This window comes from Nycticebus coucang, chromosome 2 (assembly GCF_027406575.1).
Source record: "Nycticebus coucang isolate mNycCou1 chromosome 2, mNycCou1.pri, whole genome shotgun sequence".
In the NCBI taxonomy this organism is placed as follows: domain Eukaryota; kingdom Metazoa; phylum Chordata; class Mammalia; order Primates; family Lorisidae; genus Nycticebus; species Nycticebus coucang.
In genome coordinates, this window is record NC_069781.1 from 42345526 (window position 1) to 42363164 (window position 17639).

Sequence of the window (17639 nt, forward strand, 5' to 3'; positions counted from 1 at the left end):
TAATATTTAAATCCATATTGACATGAGTCAGAGCCTACAGACTTAAAGGATATGTCACACGTTTATTCTTTCCTTAAAAAGTAGATTCTGTTAATTACATTGAACTGTCCATTCTGAGGAATAATGGAATTAAAATTAAAGGAACAGGCCAGGCTCATGCCTGTAATCCCAGCACTTGGGAGGCTGAGGTGGATGTATTACCTGAGCTCACACGTTGGAGACCAGCCTGAACCAGAGCAAAACCCTGTCTCTAAAAAAATAGCTGGGCGTTGTGGTGGGCACCTGTAGTCCCAGCTACTTGGGAGACTGAGGCAAGAGAATCACCTAAGCCCAAGAGCTGGAGGTTGCTGTGAGCTAAGACACCACGGCACTCTACCAAGGGTGACCAAGTGAGATTCTGTCTCAAAAAAAAAAAAAAAAAAATAGGCTCCATGCCCATAGCACAGAGGTTATGGCGCCAGCCACATACACTAAGGCTAGCAGGTTCAAACCCAACCCAGGCCAGCTAAACAATGACAACTGCAACAAAAAATAGCCCAACCTTGTGGCAGACGCCTGTAGTCCCAGCTACTTGGGAGGCTAAAGCAAGAGAATTGCTTAAGCCCAAGAATTTAAGGTTGCTGTGAGCTGTAACACCATGGCACTCTACCAAGGGTGAAATAGTAGGACTCTGTCTCAAAAAATAAATAACAATTAAAATTAAAAATTAAATTAAATTGAAGGAACATGAAGTTAGGAAAATAGCACTGAATGGAAAATGCTCAAGTACACAATATACTCATAGAAAATACTCAATACTCTTCTAGAAATAAAATCCTGATTACAAGACAAATCTTACACACAATTGACAAATAAATCAAACACTAATAAGTCTATCCATAAAAGCTGCCAACAGTCAAAGGTAAAGGAAAAAAAAAAAAGCAATGTGAAGGATTCTGATTGGAATAACAACCAAAAAAGCAAAGCTAACATACACCCCTAAACAGAAAAAACATTTAGAAACCTAAAATGACAGGTAAATAGTATTCAACCCTTGGGTAAGCATCTAAATGTGATGTAGTCACTTACTGGTTTGAGGTCCCGGTGAGCATAGCCTTGACTGTGCACATAAGCAACAGCAGATACTATCTGACGGAACACAACTCGGGTTTCCTCTTCTGACAGGCGATCCTGGGAAATTATATAATCAAACAGCTCTCCTCCAGGGCAGTACTTCAATGGCAAAGGAATCACACAGAAACTGTTACAACTTACAAATATCACCTTACAAGAACTTAAAATAAAAAATATCCTTAATGCAGAGATATTATTAATTTGACTTTATAGACAAGGGAACTGAGTGAGGCATATTCAAAAATACACTCTCAGGATCAAACAAGCCAAAAATTATTCCAGGAATGAGAACAGTAACTCTTTCCTCAAGCAGTTTTATAACCACCAGTAAGTAGAAGTAAAACCAACTACCACTGGGATTTTTTTTTTTTTCAAGTTATTTCAATATTTATTCATAGGTAACTTGAGATCATTTTAATTTGGTGTTACTACCACTGGGATTTTAAAAAGCTCACTCAGGGTTTTATATTTTTATAGCAAACTACTAAAACCCATTCGCATCTTAATGTACTTGTATTTAATGTAATTACCTAAAATTACAAATCCCAGCAATAATTATTGTTTCTCCATTCCAGAGACTAGTGGTTTTCAACCATGACTCACACCATGGAGCCATAACACTCTATGAAATCAAGGCAGGTGGACTGCTTGAGCTCAGGAGTTCAAGACCAGACTAAGCAAGAGTGAGACCTTGTCTCTACTAAAAATAGAAAAACTAACTAGGTATGGTGGCTCTTGCCAGTAGTCCCTAGCTACTTGGGAGGATGAGGCAAGAGGATCTCTTGTGCCCAGGAGTTTGAGTTTACTGTGAACTATGATCCCATGGCACTCTACCCAGGGCAACAAAGTGAGACTCTGTCTCAAAAAAAAAAAGAGAGAGAGAGAGCGAGAAACAAGAGTCTGGCATGAACATGGGAACAAAAGAAAACAAGGAAGTATGCAACCATGAAGCGAATGCTTAGTCTCAGAGATCAGAGGCTTAAAGAAAACGATAGATTGAAACCTAAAAACACAGGCAATTGCACTAATGTACACAGCCATGATTTAACAATAAAAATAATAAATAAATAAATAAAAAGAAACCTAAAAAGAAAGACAGACCACAGTACATTAAAGGAAAGAGAAGTCCCCCAGCATTCTTCCTGCTTATTCTTCCAATATAATACACAACTGGGCCCACCTTACCACATCTCGGTTGATACCAAATTTATCAGCTTTTCCATAAAGCCAAACTGGACTTAGTGCAGTCAATGATGGACCATCTGTATGCCAAGTTCATTCCTTGTATAACTGACTGTGTAAAGGCTGAAACTGAGAAATTGGGGCAGAAGTATCGAGTGGCCCTCAGGATTGCCAAGGATCCAAGATTTCAATGATTACCATGCACACACAAAGGAACCTATGCAGATGACTGCTTAGTACAGAGAGTAACTCAGCAGAAGTGTTACATAGGGCCATAGTTGACCGAGACCTTAAACGAAGAATCCACACTTATTTTTTTTTTTTTGGCCGGGGCTAGGTTTGAACCCGCCACCTCTGGCATATGGGACCGGAGCCCTACTCCTTGAGCCACAGGCGCCGCCCAGGCTAAACGAAGAATCCAAAAAATCCCCGGAGTTCCTGTCATGTATATTCCTAACCACAAATACAATACTGAATGGATGCCAGACGATTATGGAGCCCCTCAGTTCTAATTCTTATAAGACAATGTTTCTTATTATTATTATTTTTTTTTTTTTTTTGGAGACAGAGCCTCAAGCTGTCACCCTGGGTAGAGTGCCGAAGCATCACAGCTCACAGCAACCTCCAACTCCTAAGCTCAAGCGATTCTCCTACCTCCGCCTCCCAAGTAGCTGGGACTACAGGCGCCTGCCACAACGCCTGGCTATTTTTTTGGTTGCAGCCATCATTGTTTGGCGGGTCCGGGCTGGATTCGAACCTGCCAGCTCAAGTATATGTGGCTGGCGCCTTAGCCGCTTGAGCCACAGGTGCCAAGCCGTTTCTTATTATTCTTTCTTCAACTGTCTCTGTTAATAGTTTGTTAAACGTGAAATACCATGAATTATTACTCTGTTCACCTGCTTGCTCTATTATGAGGTGGAAGATGTGGGTAAATACACTCACGTTTGGATGCTATTTTGAAAATGGTATTTTATTTCCTTAATGGTCAAAGATGCAAAATCTCACAAAGAAAGCTTTATTCTTTTTTGAGTTCTGTTGCACAATGTGGTAATTATAGATAATGTTAGAGTAATATACATTTCAAAATCAGTAAGAGAGTAAATTTCAAATGTTCTTACCACAAAAATGTTAGGTATTAAAAAAAACAAAAAAAAAAATGTTAAGTATTTGAGGTGAGGGATATATTGACTAGTTTAATTATTCCACATTGTATTCATAGATTATAACATCACTTTGTACTCCATAAGTTTATACAATTATAAATTGTTGGTTTACAATTAAAAAAAGAAAAAAAGACTCATGGTTTTCAACCTATACCAAAAGGAGCCCAGGTCTACAGAAGTACCTTAGTGGCTGTAGGAGAATAGATGCCAAAGCACAAAGCTTTCCATCCCTTCTCTACAGCAGCTCCACTATTCTTTCTATAAGCTGGGTTTCTATTCAAGATTTCATTCCATTTTAGCAATATCAATTAAAATTACAAATGCATATAACTTTTGACTTAATAGTTCCATATTTAGGCATTTTTCCTACAGATGTACTCACTCACATCAAAAAACAATGCACATTAGAGATGATTTGCTGCAGCAGCAATCTGTAAAAGCAAAAGACTAGAAATAACTGTCCTAGTTCCTTTGAGCTGCTATACCAAAACATCTTACATTAAGTAACTTAATTTATACTAATCTCAGAAGCCAAGCAGGGTCAGGCCTGGTTAGTACTTGGATGGGAGTAATTTAATGTATAAACAACAGAAATTTATTGCTTTCAGTTCTAGAGACTGGAAAGCCAATATCAAGGCGCCAGGAGATTCAGTGCCTACTGAGGTCCTGTTGCTAATAGTTAACACCTATTACATACCATCGCATGGTAGAAGGGAACAACCAGGCTCAGGCTCCATCAAGCCTCTTTCATAAGGGACTAATTCCATTCATGAAAGTATTACCTACCAAAGGCCCCACCTCTTAATATTATCACATTACAGATTAAGTTCTGACATATGAACTATGTCATATGTAGACATATGTCTAGCCAACATGTTGGCTAGACACTAACATTCAGACCATAGCAGAAACCTAAACTATACAAACTATATAAATTACAAAACAGCTATAAAATGGAATTCTAGACAACAATTTTAAAAAAAGAAAAATAAAAGAGAGAAAACTCTTTACAGACTGATATGGAATAATCTCCAGGTACTTATTGATATAGTGACTTACAAAAAGCATTATGCTGAGCAAAAGAAGCCACACACAAAAGAATAAACTGTACAATTCATTTACATTAAATTCTAATTACATTACTGAGTAAAACGAATCTATATTGACGGAAATCAGGTCAGTGATTGTGATAAGGGCAGGGTAGGTGTAGTTACAAGATGAACCTCAAAGGGACAGGAAAAACTTGCTGGGGTAATAGAAATTCTTTATATTCTAAGGGTGGAAGTATACATCTGTCAATCTACGTACCTAATGTATACATTTTATTGTGTATAAATCATACCTTAATAGTAAATTTTTTAAAATGCTATCCAATATGGTGGTGCCTGTGGTTCAAGGAGAAAGACGCTGGCCCCATATACTGGAGGTGGTGGGTTCAAAACTCAACCCTGGTCAAAAATTGCAAAAAAAAAGAAGCTAACCAGTAAGATCAAAAACACCACCTATTTCATATTTTCAAATAAAGAAATACAAAATAAAGAGAAATAAAAATATCTAAAATCTCTACAAATGTAGTCTCTCCAACTTTAAGTGGGAAAAAAAGTGCAGAGTATAATTATGGTTTTGACTATTTGTGAAACAAAAATTAATAAGGTACACAAACACACACACGCAGAGACATACGCATTTTATATATATATAAAGAGAGAGAGAATCTATAGGAGATACAAGTAAAAATAAGTGAATTACTCAGAAGAAAGAATTAGGGCGGCGCCTGTGGCTCAGTGAGTAGGGCGCCAGCCCCATATGCCGAGGGTGGCGGGTTCAAACCCAGCTCCGGCCAAACTCCAACAAAAAAATAGCCGGGCATTGTGGTGGGCTCCTGTAGTCCCAGCTGCTCGGGAGGCTGAGGCAGGAGAATCACGTAAGCCCAAGAGTTAGAGGTTGCTGTGAGCCGTGTGACGCCACGGCACTCTACCTGAGGGCAGTACAGTGAGACTCTGTCTCTACCAAAAAAAAAAAAAGAAGAAAGAATTAGATGGCTGGGACATGGTAAAGAAAATTTAATTTTTAATATATATCCTCTTATACCTTTTAACTTTTGTATCAGGTTCATGGACCTTTTAAGGGTTTTGTTTTCTAATAATTTAATTTGAACAAAAGGATCAGCTAAAAATAAAAAAGGGCTCGGCACCTGTAGCTCAGTGAGTAGGGCGACAGCCACATACACCGAGACTGGCAGGTTAGAGCCTGGGCCTAGCCTGCTAAACAATGACAATTCCAGGGCGGCACCTGTGGCTCAGTGAGTAGGGCGCCAGCCCCATATGCCGAGGGTGGCGGGTTCAAACCCAGCCCTGGCCAAACTGCAACCAAAAAATAGCTGGGCGTTGTGGCGGGCGCCTGTAGTCCCAGCTGCTCGGGAGGCTGAGGCAGGAGAATCACGTAAGCCCAAGAGTTAGAGGTTGCTGTGAGCCGTGTGACGCCACGGCACTCTACCCGAGGGCAGTATAGTGAGACTCTGTCTCTACAAAAAAAAAAAAAAAACAATGACAATTCCAACCAAAAAAAAAAAAAAAACCATAGCCAGGCATTGTGATAGGTGCCTGTAGTCGCAGCTACTTGGGAGGCTGAGGCTGAGGCTACGGCACTCTACTGAGGGTGACATAATAAGACTCTGTCTCAAAAACAAAAATAAAGGCTCAGCGCCTGTGGCTCAAGCGGCTAAGGCACCAGCCACATACACCTGAACTGGCGAGTTCAAATCCAGCCCAGGCACACCAAACAACAATGACAGCTGCAACCAAGGGAAAAAAGAAAAAATAGCCGGGTGTTGTGGCGGTCGCCTGTAATCCCAGCTACTTGGGAGGCAGAGGCAGGAGAATCGCTTAAGCCCAAGAGTTGGAGGTTGCTATGAGCTGTGATGTCACGGCACTCTACCCAGGGCGACAGCTTGAGGCTCTTTATCAAAAAATAAATAAATAAATAAAATTAGAAGGTTTAAAATCATCAGTGTTGGGCAGCACCTGTGGCTCAAAGGAGTAGGGCACTGGCCCCATATGCTGGAGGTGGCGGGTTCAAACCCAGCCCTGGCCAAAACTGGAAAAAAAAATAAAAAAGAAAAAGAAAATCATCAGTGTATCAGTTTAGACCTTATGGGTGGATCTACAGCATAGTAAAGAGAAAATAGGTCTAGGTCCAAAACTTTCAACATTATGAATTTCAAAATATGCTTTGAAAACAGTGCTAACCTGTGAAAATGACGTGCAGTTACAAATCACTTGGCTGAGACTAAAGAAAATGAAATAAGAGATAAATGATGCCAGTTCTAAAAACTTCAAGTTTCAAGCATAAAGGGGCAGGCTGAACTTGAAAGAGCCTTTGCAGAACATGCACTGGAAACTACCCACATGCTACACCTTGAACTGTGTCCCCTTCAAAAGATACGTTCAAGTCCCAATATTATGTATGTGAATGTGACCTTATTTGTAAAAAGGGTTTTTACAGATGTAATCAAGTTAAAAAGAGGTCACACTGGATTAGGATGGGCCCTAAGTCAATGAGTTGGGTCCTTTTAAGAAGAGGGAAATTTGGGCAGAAATGTAGACACACAAAGAGGAGAACACAATTTGAAGATAGAGGCAGAGATTGGAGTTGTTCATCTCTACGCTAACAAATGCCAAGGACAAGGCTGGGCACAGTGGCTCATGCCTATAATCCTAGCCCTCTGGAGGCCAAGATGGGTGGATTGCTTGAGCTCACAAGTTTGAGACTAGCCTGAGCAAAAGCAAGACCCGGTCTCTACTAAAAATAGAAAAACTGAGGCAAGAGGATCATTTGAGCCCAAGAGTTGGAGGTTGCTGTGAGCTGTGATGCCACAGCACTCTACCTAGGGCAACATCTTGAGACTCTGTCTCAAAAATAAACAAAAAAAAAAGCGAAAGACTGCCAGCAACCACCAGAAACTAGGAAAGAGGCATGGAACAGATCCTCCCTCAGAATCTCCAGAAGAACCGAATCTTGCCCACACCTTGATTTCAGACTTTGAGCCTCCAGAACTGAGACAATAAATGTCTACTGTTTTAAGCCAAGTTTGCAATAATTTGTTATAACAGCCCTAAGAAATTGATACATGATATAGAAGTGAAATGAGTCCTTCCCTCTAGGAAAAAATGCTAACATACTCTATCCACAAAACTACATCACCTCATTAGAAGTCTATTAGAAAGATTACACATTACAGTGAATCTCCAAATTTATTATTTATGTCTGTGTGACCTAAACTGTTACAGACAGAACAGGTAAACCACTTTGCAGTTACAAATCATGGTAGTACACGCCTGTAGTTCCAGCTACTTAGGAGGCTAAGGTGGGAGGAAATTATTTTACTTTAGTTTTTACCTTTACCCTTTACTTTACCCTTTACTTTACTTTTTACTTTACACTTTACTTTTACCTTTAACATTACTTTTACACTTTACTTTACTATACTATACTATACTATACGGTCTCACTCTATTACCCAGGCTGGAGTGCAGTAGCGTTAACATAACTCACTATAACCTCAAACTCCTGGGTTCAAGCAATCCTCCTGCCTCAGCCTTCCAAGTAGCTGGGATTACAGGTGAGTGCTACAATGCCCTGCTAATTTTTTTTTTTTTTTGTAGAGACAAGGTTTCACTATTGCCCAGTCTGATTTTGAATTCCTGGCCTCAAGAGAACCTCCTGCCTTGGCCTCCCAAAGTGCTAAGGTTATAGGCATACACTACTGTACCTGGCTGCTTTTCTCTTAACTATTGATAAAGTGATCAAATATTTGTGGGTACCTTGAACATACTACTAACCTCAAGAACCATGAATATTTTGTTAGCTGTCTCTAGCACATGGTAGAGTTGACATATATGCTGATGTCTAAGGTTCTTCAAGGCATCAATCTCCGTTTTGATCCGGGGCAAATCACTCTGTGACAAAACATATGGAATGAGCAAAAATTTTATTTGGAGTATGTTCTAAGCATCAATATCAACATCTTTAATACTAAGTAGTAAAAGCTATCAGTAGGGCCAGGCACAGTGGTTCACGCCTGTAATTCTAGCACTCTGGGAGGTCGAGGCAGGTGGATAGCCTGAGCTCACAGGTTTGAGATCATCCTAACTCAGAGTAAGACCTCGTCTCTAAAAATAGCCAGGTGCTGTGGCAGGCAACTGTAGTCCCAGCTACTTGGGAGGCTAAGGCAAGAGAATCGCTTGAGCCTAAGAGTTTGAGGTTGCTATAAGCTGTGAAGCCATGGCACTCTACCAAGGGAAACTAAGTGAAACTCTGTCTCAAAAAATATGTATAAAAATAAAAAAATAAAAGCTGTCGGTAGCCTCAAAACAAATTGTTCTACAATACAGAATACTATAACTAAACTTATTTGTATGTACATAATAACTAAACTTTTTGTATGTACATAACCAAGGCTTGGGGATTTTATGAAAGACGAGTACTACATGGGTCAATAGCACAACATCCAGAAAACAATCTCAGACTCCTTTATAAAGTCAGCATTCCATACAAGGAAAATGACAGAAACACTCTACTCAGTTGTCACACCTATGCTCCACTTTGGGCCTCAGCAATGGCCCTTTAGAAGCATATTAAGCTAAAAACCAGTGAACTGAGGTGAAAGTTATGTGGCTATTCACTGCCTCAGTCTCCTCACTTTTCTGAAGGCTTGAAAATTTTCTTTTTTTTTTTGGTAGAGACAGAGTGTCACTGTACCACCCTCGGGTAGAGTGCCGTGGCATCACACGGCTCACAGCAACCTCTAACTCTTGGGCTTACGCCATTCTCCTGCCTCAGCCTCCCGTGCCGCTGGGACTACAGGCGCCCGCCACAACGCCCGGCTATTTTTTGGTTGCAGTTTGGCCGGGGCTGGGTTTGAACCCGCCACTCTTGGCCTATGGGGCCGGCGCCCTACTCACTGAGCCACAGGCGCCGCCCAGGCTTGAAAATTTTCAAAATAGGTGTGGGGACTAGCTCACACCTATATTCTCAGCACTTTGGAAGGCCAAGGTGGGAGGGATCACTTAAGCCAAGGAGTTCAAAACCAACCAGGGCAATATAACAAGATCCTGTCTTTATAAAAAATTTAAAAATTAGCCAGGCATGGTAGTACACGCCTGTAGTTCCAGCTACTTAGGAGGCTGAGGTCGGAGGATCATTGAGCCCAAGACTTCAGGGTTACAGTGTGAGTTATGATTGTGCCACCCTAGAGCAAGAGGGTGAACTGGCCTCTAAAAATATAAAACTAAAGGAATTTTTTTTCTTTTTTTTGTAGAGACAGAGTCTTACTTTGTCGCCCTCCGTAGAATGCCATGCCATCACAGCTCACAGAAACCTCCAACTCCTGGGCTTAGGCGATTATCTTGCCTCAGCCTCCCAAGTAGCTGGAACTACAGGGGCCCACCACAACACTCGGCTATTTTTTTGCTGTTGCAGTTTGGCCAGAGCCGGGTTTGAACCCGTCACCCTTGGTATATGGGGCCAGCACCCTACCCCCTGAGCCACAGACACCGCCCAACTAAAGAAATTTTTTTTTTTTTTTGTGGTTTTTTTGTTTTTTTGGCCGGGGTTGGGTTTGAGACCGCCACCTCCGGCATATGGGACCGGCGCCCTACCCGCTGAGCCACAGGCGCCGCCCCCAACTAAAGAAATTTTTAAAACTTTTTTTTTTTTATGAGGCGGCACCTGTGGCTCAGTGAGCAGGGCGCCGGCCCCATATACCGAGGGTGGCGGGTTCAAACCCAGCCCCGGCCAAACTGCAACAAAAAAATAGCCGGGCGTTGTGGCGGGCGCCTGTAGTCCCAGCTACTCAGGAGGATGAGGCAGGAGAATCGCCTAAGCCCAGGAGTTGGGAGATTGCTGTGAGCGGTGTGACGCCAGGCACTCTACTGAGGGCAATAAAGTGAAACTCTGTCTCTACCAAAAAAAAAAAAAAAACAACTCTTTTTTTAGGTTGGTTACCCATAGCTCACTGTTTAGGGCTCCGGCCACATGCTCCAGGGCTGGTGGGTTCGAACCAGGCCAGGGCCTGCTAAACAAAAGCATAGCCAGCATTGTGGCAGGTACCTGTAGTCTCAGCTACTCAGGAGGCTGAGGCAAGAGAATCTCTTGAGCCCAAGAGTTTGAGGTTGCTGTGAGCTATGACGCCACAGCACTCTTCTGAGGGTGACAAAGTGAGACTCTGTCTCCATAAAAAATAAATATTTATGTTTACAAGTCTCTGAATTTGTGATTTGAAATAACACAAAGTTTAAAACACACTTTCCCCAAACTTGGGGAAGAGAAATTTGTGGAAAAGTTCTTTTTTTTTCCCCCATAAAGAAGAAAGGCAGCCAAAGTAGTAACCTAACAACAGTGCGCAGGCATATGAGAGTTGTCCTACAGGGCTCAGCTGTATGGCTTTGGCCCTAGGTGGCCAGAGAGGTCAACTTGACCCTTGACCCTGCCGTGTTGGTTTGATTTAAGACACAGGAATCATTGTTTGCCTGGACCAGGGTCTCACATTTCTGGAAGAATGTTAAGAGAGAGAACCTCTTTCGTGAACACTGACATATAAAAGACCAAAGTAATTTATGTGATCTTAATTCTGGAATTTTAAGAACTCTAAGGAATTTATAATTGTGACTTTCATAAATTCAGCTGATTCACAGGTTCTCATCAATAGTGAACAAAATATTGATCTCTTCAGCCCATGGGTCCAGCCGAGAGCAGTCTTTTGGCATTTTTAACCGATGTGTATGCCGACACCATTATTTTCTGTGTGTACCATGACTTTAAAGTTTGGGAAGTTGGGGGCGGCACCTGTGGCTCAGTGAGTAGGGTGCCAGCCCCATATACTGAGAGTGGCAGGTTCAAACCCGGCCCCGGCCAAACTGCAACAAAAAAATAGCCAGGCGTTGTGGCGGGCACCTGTGGTCTCAGCTACTCAGGAGGCTGAGGCAAGAGAATCATCTAAGCCCAAGAGCTGGAGGTTGCTGAGCTGCGATGCCGTAGCACTCTACTGAGGGCGACAAAGTGAGACTCTCTCTGAAAAAAAAAAAAAGTTTGGGAAGTTCTTTAACCTATATACCTTTAACAGGGAACCACAAATGGTAACAGTTTTATATTTCTATTATCTTTGACCACATCCAGTAATTTCCTGGAAGCTGTACCTCAAGAAAATATATTCCTGATCTTTAGTTGTTGTTCTGTTAATAAATTTAAGATGAATGTTAAATAAACAAAACTTTTTTTTTTTTTTTTTGGTTTTTGGCCAGGGCTGGGTTTGAATCCGCCACCTCCAGCATATGGGACTGGCGCCCTACTCCTTGAGCCACAGGCGCTGCCCTGAATAAAACTTTTTTAAAGAAATAAAATTTTCAAAATAAAAAGTTAGTTAAGGAGGAGGATAAGCCAAGCTGAAAACATTTTTTTTCTTTGAGACAGAGTTTCACTATGTCGCCCTCAGTAGAGTGCCATGTGGCGTCACAGCTCACAGCAACCTCAAACTCTTGGGTTTAAGCAATTCTCTTGCCCCAACCTCCCAAGTAGCTGGGACTACAGGCATCTGCCACAATGCCCTGCTATTTTTTGGTTGCAGTTGTCATTGTTTTTTAGCAGGTCCAGGCCAGGTTTGAACCCGCCAGCCTCATTGTACGTGTCCAGCACCATAACTACTGAGCTATGGTGCACCAAGCCTAAGTTGAAAACATTTTGAAAGACAAAAACCTGGAAATCACATGAAGTAACCAAACTTTATTATAAAAAGGGACTAAGTCTAATAATAAGTGGCTCAAGATCCAATTACCTAAGACTATACAACTAGATGTCAGTTCTTCACCAAGAACCAATTCCAACTTCCACTATTCTGATATTATAATCTTTCTTTTTCTTTCTTGGTGGGTGGGTTGGAAAGCCTGATGACTAAAACCATGGAAATAATCAAAATATTATTAAAATCCTAGTAAGTGACTAAGTAACAATAGAAAAATATAGGGCGGTGCCTGTGGCTCAAGGAGTAGGGCGCCGGTCCCATATGCCGGAGGTGGCGGGTTCAAAGCCAGCCCCAGCCAAAAAAAAAAAAAAAAAACCACAAAAAAAAGAAAAATATAAAAACGAGTTTAAAAATAATACAATAATACAAAAATAATACAAATTAATGTTATGAGATTGATGCTTTAGAATAAGTTCTGAGCATCAATATGATAATACATGTTGTAGTAACAATACACACTTTGTTTACTAATTAAGCATTTGAAGTAATAGCTAAAGTAAATGAAGCTGAAGTTGTCACTAAAGTTTAAATTGCTTAAGGGGGAATTAATCAAATTTGTATTCAATGTTTAAATATTCAAGAAAAAATGGGGTTTAAAGCTTTTTTATTAGATTAACAAATATAATACTGAACACTAAAAAGACAAAAAATTGAAGGAGAACATATCAACTGACAGGTATCAGTCACTGTGTGATTTTAGTATATATTTTGGAAGGAATTTAAAAAAAGGGATGACATTGCTACACCTAAACTGCTTATATTTCTTTGACTTATTTATACTTGTTAATCAGCACTTACATCCTTAAAAATAAAAAATAAGGTAACAAGTAATATTAAACCCTGTATCATTCCAGCAATAAGTAAGCCGTCAAAAATCATTTTTTATGTTTGATAATTAATATTTTTTAAATGTTTACATTGCTTTACTCAGTTCTATACCACTAATAATTATAATGCTAACTCAATCAAGAAAACATTTTTTTCCTGTCCAGGGCAGTGGTGGCTCGTGCCTGTAATCCTAGCACACTGGGAGCCTGAGGTGGGTAGATTGCTTGAGCTCAGGAATTCAAGACCAGCCTGAGCCAGATCAAGACCTCTAATAATAGCCAGGCATTTTTGGTAGGCACCTCAATCTCAGCTATTCAAGAAACTGAGGCAAGAGGATCGCTTAAACCTAAGAGTTTGAGGTTGCTGTGAGCATGATACCATGGCACCCAACCCAGGGTGACAAAGTGAGACTTGTCTCAAAAAAAAAAGAAAACAGTTTTCCTTTTTTAACCCTGTAGAGGTTCATGATCAGAGTAAAAAATAATTAAAATTTATCTTCGAAAAAAGAAACAGCCACAGATTTATACTGCAACTCTACTGAATTCTCAGCAGAAGGAAATCAGAATAAGAAAAAGCCTAGAAACTAGGCTCGGCGCCTGTTGCTTAGCGGCTAGGGAGCCAGCCACAAACCCAGAACTGGCAGGTTCAAATCCAGCCTGGGCCTGCCAAACAACAATGACAACTGCAACAACAAAGTAGCCAGGCATTGTGGCGGGTGCCTGTAGTCCCAGCTACTTGGGAGGCTGAGGCAAGAAAATTGCTTAAGCCCAAGAGTTTGAGGTTGCTGTGAGCTGTGACTCCACAGCACTCTACCCATAGCAACAGTTTGAGACTGTTTCAAAAAAAAAAAAAAAAGGCGGCGCCTGTGGTGCAAAGGAGTAGGGCGCCGGCCCCATATGCCGGAGGTGGCAGGTTCAAACCCAGCCCCAGCCAAAAAATTTCAAAAAAAAAGGCCTAGAAACTAAACAAAATGAAGAATGGCTGAAAGAATTAGAGAAAGCAAATGACTCGGGGTGATTTTAAACACCTGAAAGGGTACAGAGGGTCCAAAAAGACCTTCAAAAGAGAGGTCTTTATATTTACCTTAATATAAAAAAAATAACTTCACGTACATTATAGCAAGATGACAAATTAAATGGACAGCGTAAGGAGGTAATAATCTGCTGAATTTTGAAAGTATTCACGTTGTAGAGAAACAAGAGGCTAAGAAAAAGATTTCACTAGATAACTTCTAAGGTCACTTTGAATAAAATTAAAATGCTGGGACATAAGATTTATCTACCTACCTATCTACACTAAAAAACAGATCAACATTCAATAAAAATACCATGAAAAAGTAAAGACAGGAAATATTAATATCCAGAAACATCTACAAGACTATGAAACAACAGAAAAATGGATGCTATAGATTTCAAATACATGCCTGTGCCCTGCATTAAAATCTGAAGGATAAAGTAATCTCCTCCCCCAGATTACTTTTTAAAATCACAAATCTATACTTTTTTTAAGAGGTAAAAAATAATATTCTAGAAAAAGAACAGTTATTAGAACATAAAAACACCTTTGAGTTTTAATTGACAAAATTGATCCATAGGTAGAATATAAAAAAAAAAATTTTTAACTTACCCCTAGTGCACTTTTATCCATGATTTTTATAGCTACCATTTCTCCAGTAAGTATATGGCAGGCAAGTTTGACCTTTGCAAAGCCACCTAAATATAGGAAAATATATTATGAAGACATAAGCACACAAACACCTTTTTATGTACTCTTAAAGGCTCTATTGCCATATCTTCTTAGAAGTTTGTGGCTCTTTCTTCCTATTGCTTTCAATGTGTTAGCCACAAATTCTAGCCTCTTCTCATCCAATGTCTAGCTGAAGCTTTGGGGGTTATATATATCTCTAACTTTTTAAGAAAAAAAAAAAGCTTTGGGGATTATATATATCTCTAACTTTTAAGAAAAAAAACAGAATTCACTCTAAAAATTTGCTTTACAATTAACACTGCAATTAAATTTGTTTTATAATTAAACATTTACTAGGCTGGGCAAGGTGGCTCATGCCTATAATCTAGCAGTTTGGGAGGCTGAAGTAGGAGGATCACTTGAGGGCAGGAGTTCGAAATCAGCCTGGGTAACACAGCAACAAAATATTTTTAAAAAGAATAAATTAGCCAGGGGTGGCAATGCATCCCTTTAGTCCCTAACTATTGAGGAGGCTGAGGCCCAGGAGTTTGAGGATCAGTGAACTAGGATGACATCATTGCCCTCTAACCCAGGCAATAGAGTGAGACTCTGTCTCAAAAATAAATAAATAAATAGGCAATTAACATTGCTAGGATACAATATAGCTGCTAAAAAGACAAATTGTATGAAAATTCCATTCAATTTTAAAACTGTGAAGATTATATTCAAAACTGGATCAAAAGCTGTGTCCACTTATGTATCTTAAAAAATAAAAATAAAAAACTTATAGGCCACCCACAGTGACCCATGCCTGTAATGCTAGCACTTTGGGAGGCCAAGGCAGGATTTCTTGAGCTCAGCAGTTGGACACTAGCCTGAACAAGGATGAGATCCCGTAACTATAAAAAATGGAAAAATTATTAGAATCAGTGAACTTGATGAGTGTTAACTAAAAAAAAAAAAATACACCAATTTCATGTTTACAGGGAAAAAAAAAAAAGGGAAAATTAGCCAGGTTTGGCAGCAGGTGCCTATAGTTCCGCTACTCAGGAGATATAAGGATCACTTGAACCTAGAGTTTGAAGTTGCAGTGAGCTACGAGGATACCACTACACTCTCACCAGGCCTACAGAGTAAGGTTTCAAAAAAAATTTTTTTAACGTAAAAGTTTCCAAATTAACATTTGGAAGTCTTTCTCCTGGCCTTCCTCATTTCAGTAAAGGCCAACTCCTTTTTTCAGGTGTTTATGCTAAAAACTCTGGAACCATCCTTAGCCCTTCTATACCTCTAACAACCCATATGCAAAACTCATCAATAAATCCCATTGGCAGCTCTCTGCCAGCCACATACATTGAGGCCGGCAGGTTCGAAACTGGTCCAGGCCAGCTAAACAACGACAACTGCAACAAAAAATAGCCGGGCATTATGGCACGCGCCTGTAGTCCCAGCTACTTGGGAAGCTGAGGCAAGAGAATCGCTTAAGCCCAAAAGTTAGAGGTTGCTGTGAGCTGTGACGCCACAGCACTCTACCAAGGGTGACATAGTGACACTCTGTCTCAAAAATAAATAAATACCATTGGTTTTGCACTGAAAATATATCAGTGGTTATTTTGGGGGAAAGGAAGCAAGTACTTGATCTAAGCAGGAAATACATGGCTATGTGCACACATATATAGAATATATTATAAAATTCCATCCAGATTAGTACACTTTGCATACGGGCAATCCTTGGGTTACAAATGAGATAGATTCTGTAGATTTGTTCTTAAGTTGAATTTATATATAAGTTGGAATGGGTACATTCACCTTTTGCCTGTATGGGTAATGCCTGACTTGCAAACATCCACCTTACATACAGGTCAGTTACAAATGAAGGCTATTACACTAAGTCCCTGAGTTACAAACATCCAAAAGATGTTTGTACAACTTGCACTTATGAATGGAGGCTATTACAGGTAATAGGTAAATATATCTATTCCAACTTACATACAAATTCAACTTAAAAACATACCAATAGAACTTAATCTTGTTCATAACCCAGGGACTGCCTATAATAGCCTCCATTTGTAAGCCCAAGTCATACATCAGTCAAGGGCCTGTAACTCGGGAACTGCCTGTATTTTACTGTATGTTAACACCTTGATAAATAAATTAAAATACAAACAGAGTGTACATGTACAGAATCCTATCCCTTTCACTAATTTCTCCACCATTAATTTGTCCAAGCCACCATTATCTCTGACATTACTCACCTAAATCACTGCAAAAAGCCTCCTAACACGTCTCTCCTTCTGCCCTTTTCTGCTTCAACCCAATCTTTTCTCTACCAAGCAGCCAGAGTAACTTTGTATAATCACAGTACAGATTACCCCTTGGCTCAAAACCCTCTAATGACTTTTATTTAAAATAAAAGTCAAAATCTTTGCAAAGATCTTCAAGGGCTCTCCTACTATTCTTTGCTCTCTTTGTTCTACTTTTTCTTACTAAAGTAGGTAGAAGAATTTTAAAACTACGTAAGTTAGACTAAAAAGCTCATGCCTACCCAAATAGATCATACTTTCAAATAGTTGATCTACCCTCTACCTTCATGAAAAAAATAATATTTACCTGTCCCAATAGTTTCATATAATTCATAGTATTTGAGAAGTTCATCGTAATCTTTCATAGTCCTCCTAGAAGTTTATTCCAAATTTAAAAATGAACCTATAAGACAAAGATTATACATAATCAATGAAGAAAATAATACCAGATTGTCTCCTCCATTCCTATAACAGTTAAGTATTTAATAAATAAATCTTAAGCATATAAATAAAAACTGGATTAGCCATATAAAAAGAAAACCAGGTTCCTATCTTATACCATACATAAAA

At 39.8% G+C, this 17639-nt stretch overlaps 1 protein-coding gene and 1 pseudogene across 1 annotated transcript in view; one reads left to right on the top strand and one right to left on the bottom strand.

Annotated features, from left to right (window-relative positions):
• Window positions 1-17639, bottom strand: part of MELK (maternal embryonic leucine zipper kinase) — a 102748-nt gene that overhangs the window by 75884 nt on the left and 9225 nt on the right. Inside the window, exons 2-5 of the mRNA XM_053568789.1 lie at window positions 17377-17472; window positions 14710-14795; window positions 8300-8416; window positions 1069-1212 (exon numbers count right to left, since the gene is read on the bottom strand). Of these exons, the coding sequence (XP_053424764.1) occupies window positions 1069-1212; window positions 8300-8416; window positions 14710-14795; window positions 17377-17434 (405 nt within the window). The 5' untranslated portion in view covers window positions 17435-17472. The remainder of the gene's footprint in view (window positions 1-1068; window positions 1213-8299; window positions 8417-14709; window positions 14796-17376; window positions 17473-17639) is intronic.
• Window positions 2035-2807, top strand: LOC128570063 (rRNA-processing protein FCF1 homolog; annotated as a pseudogene).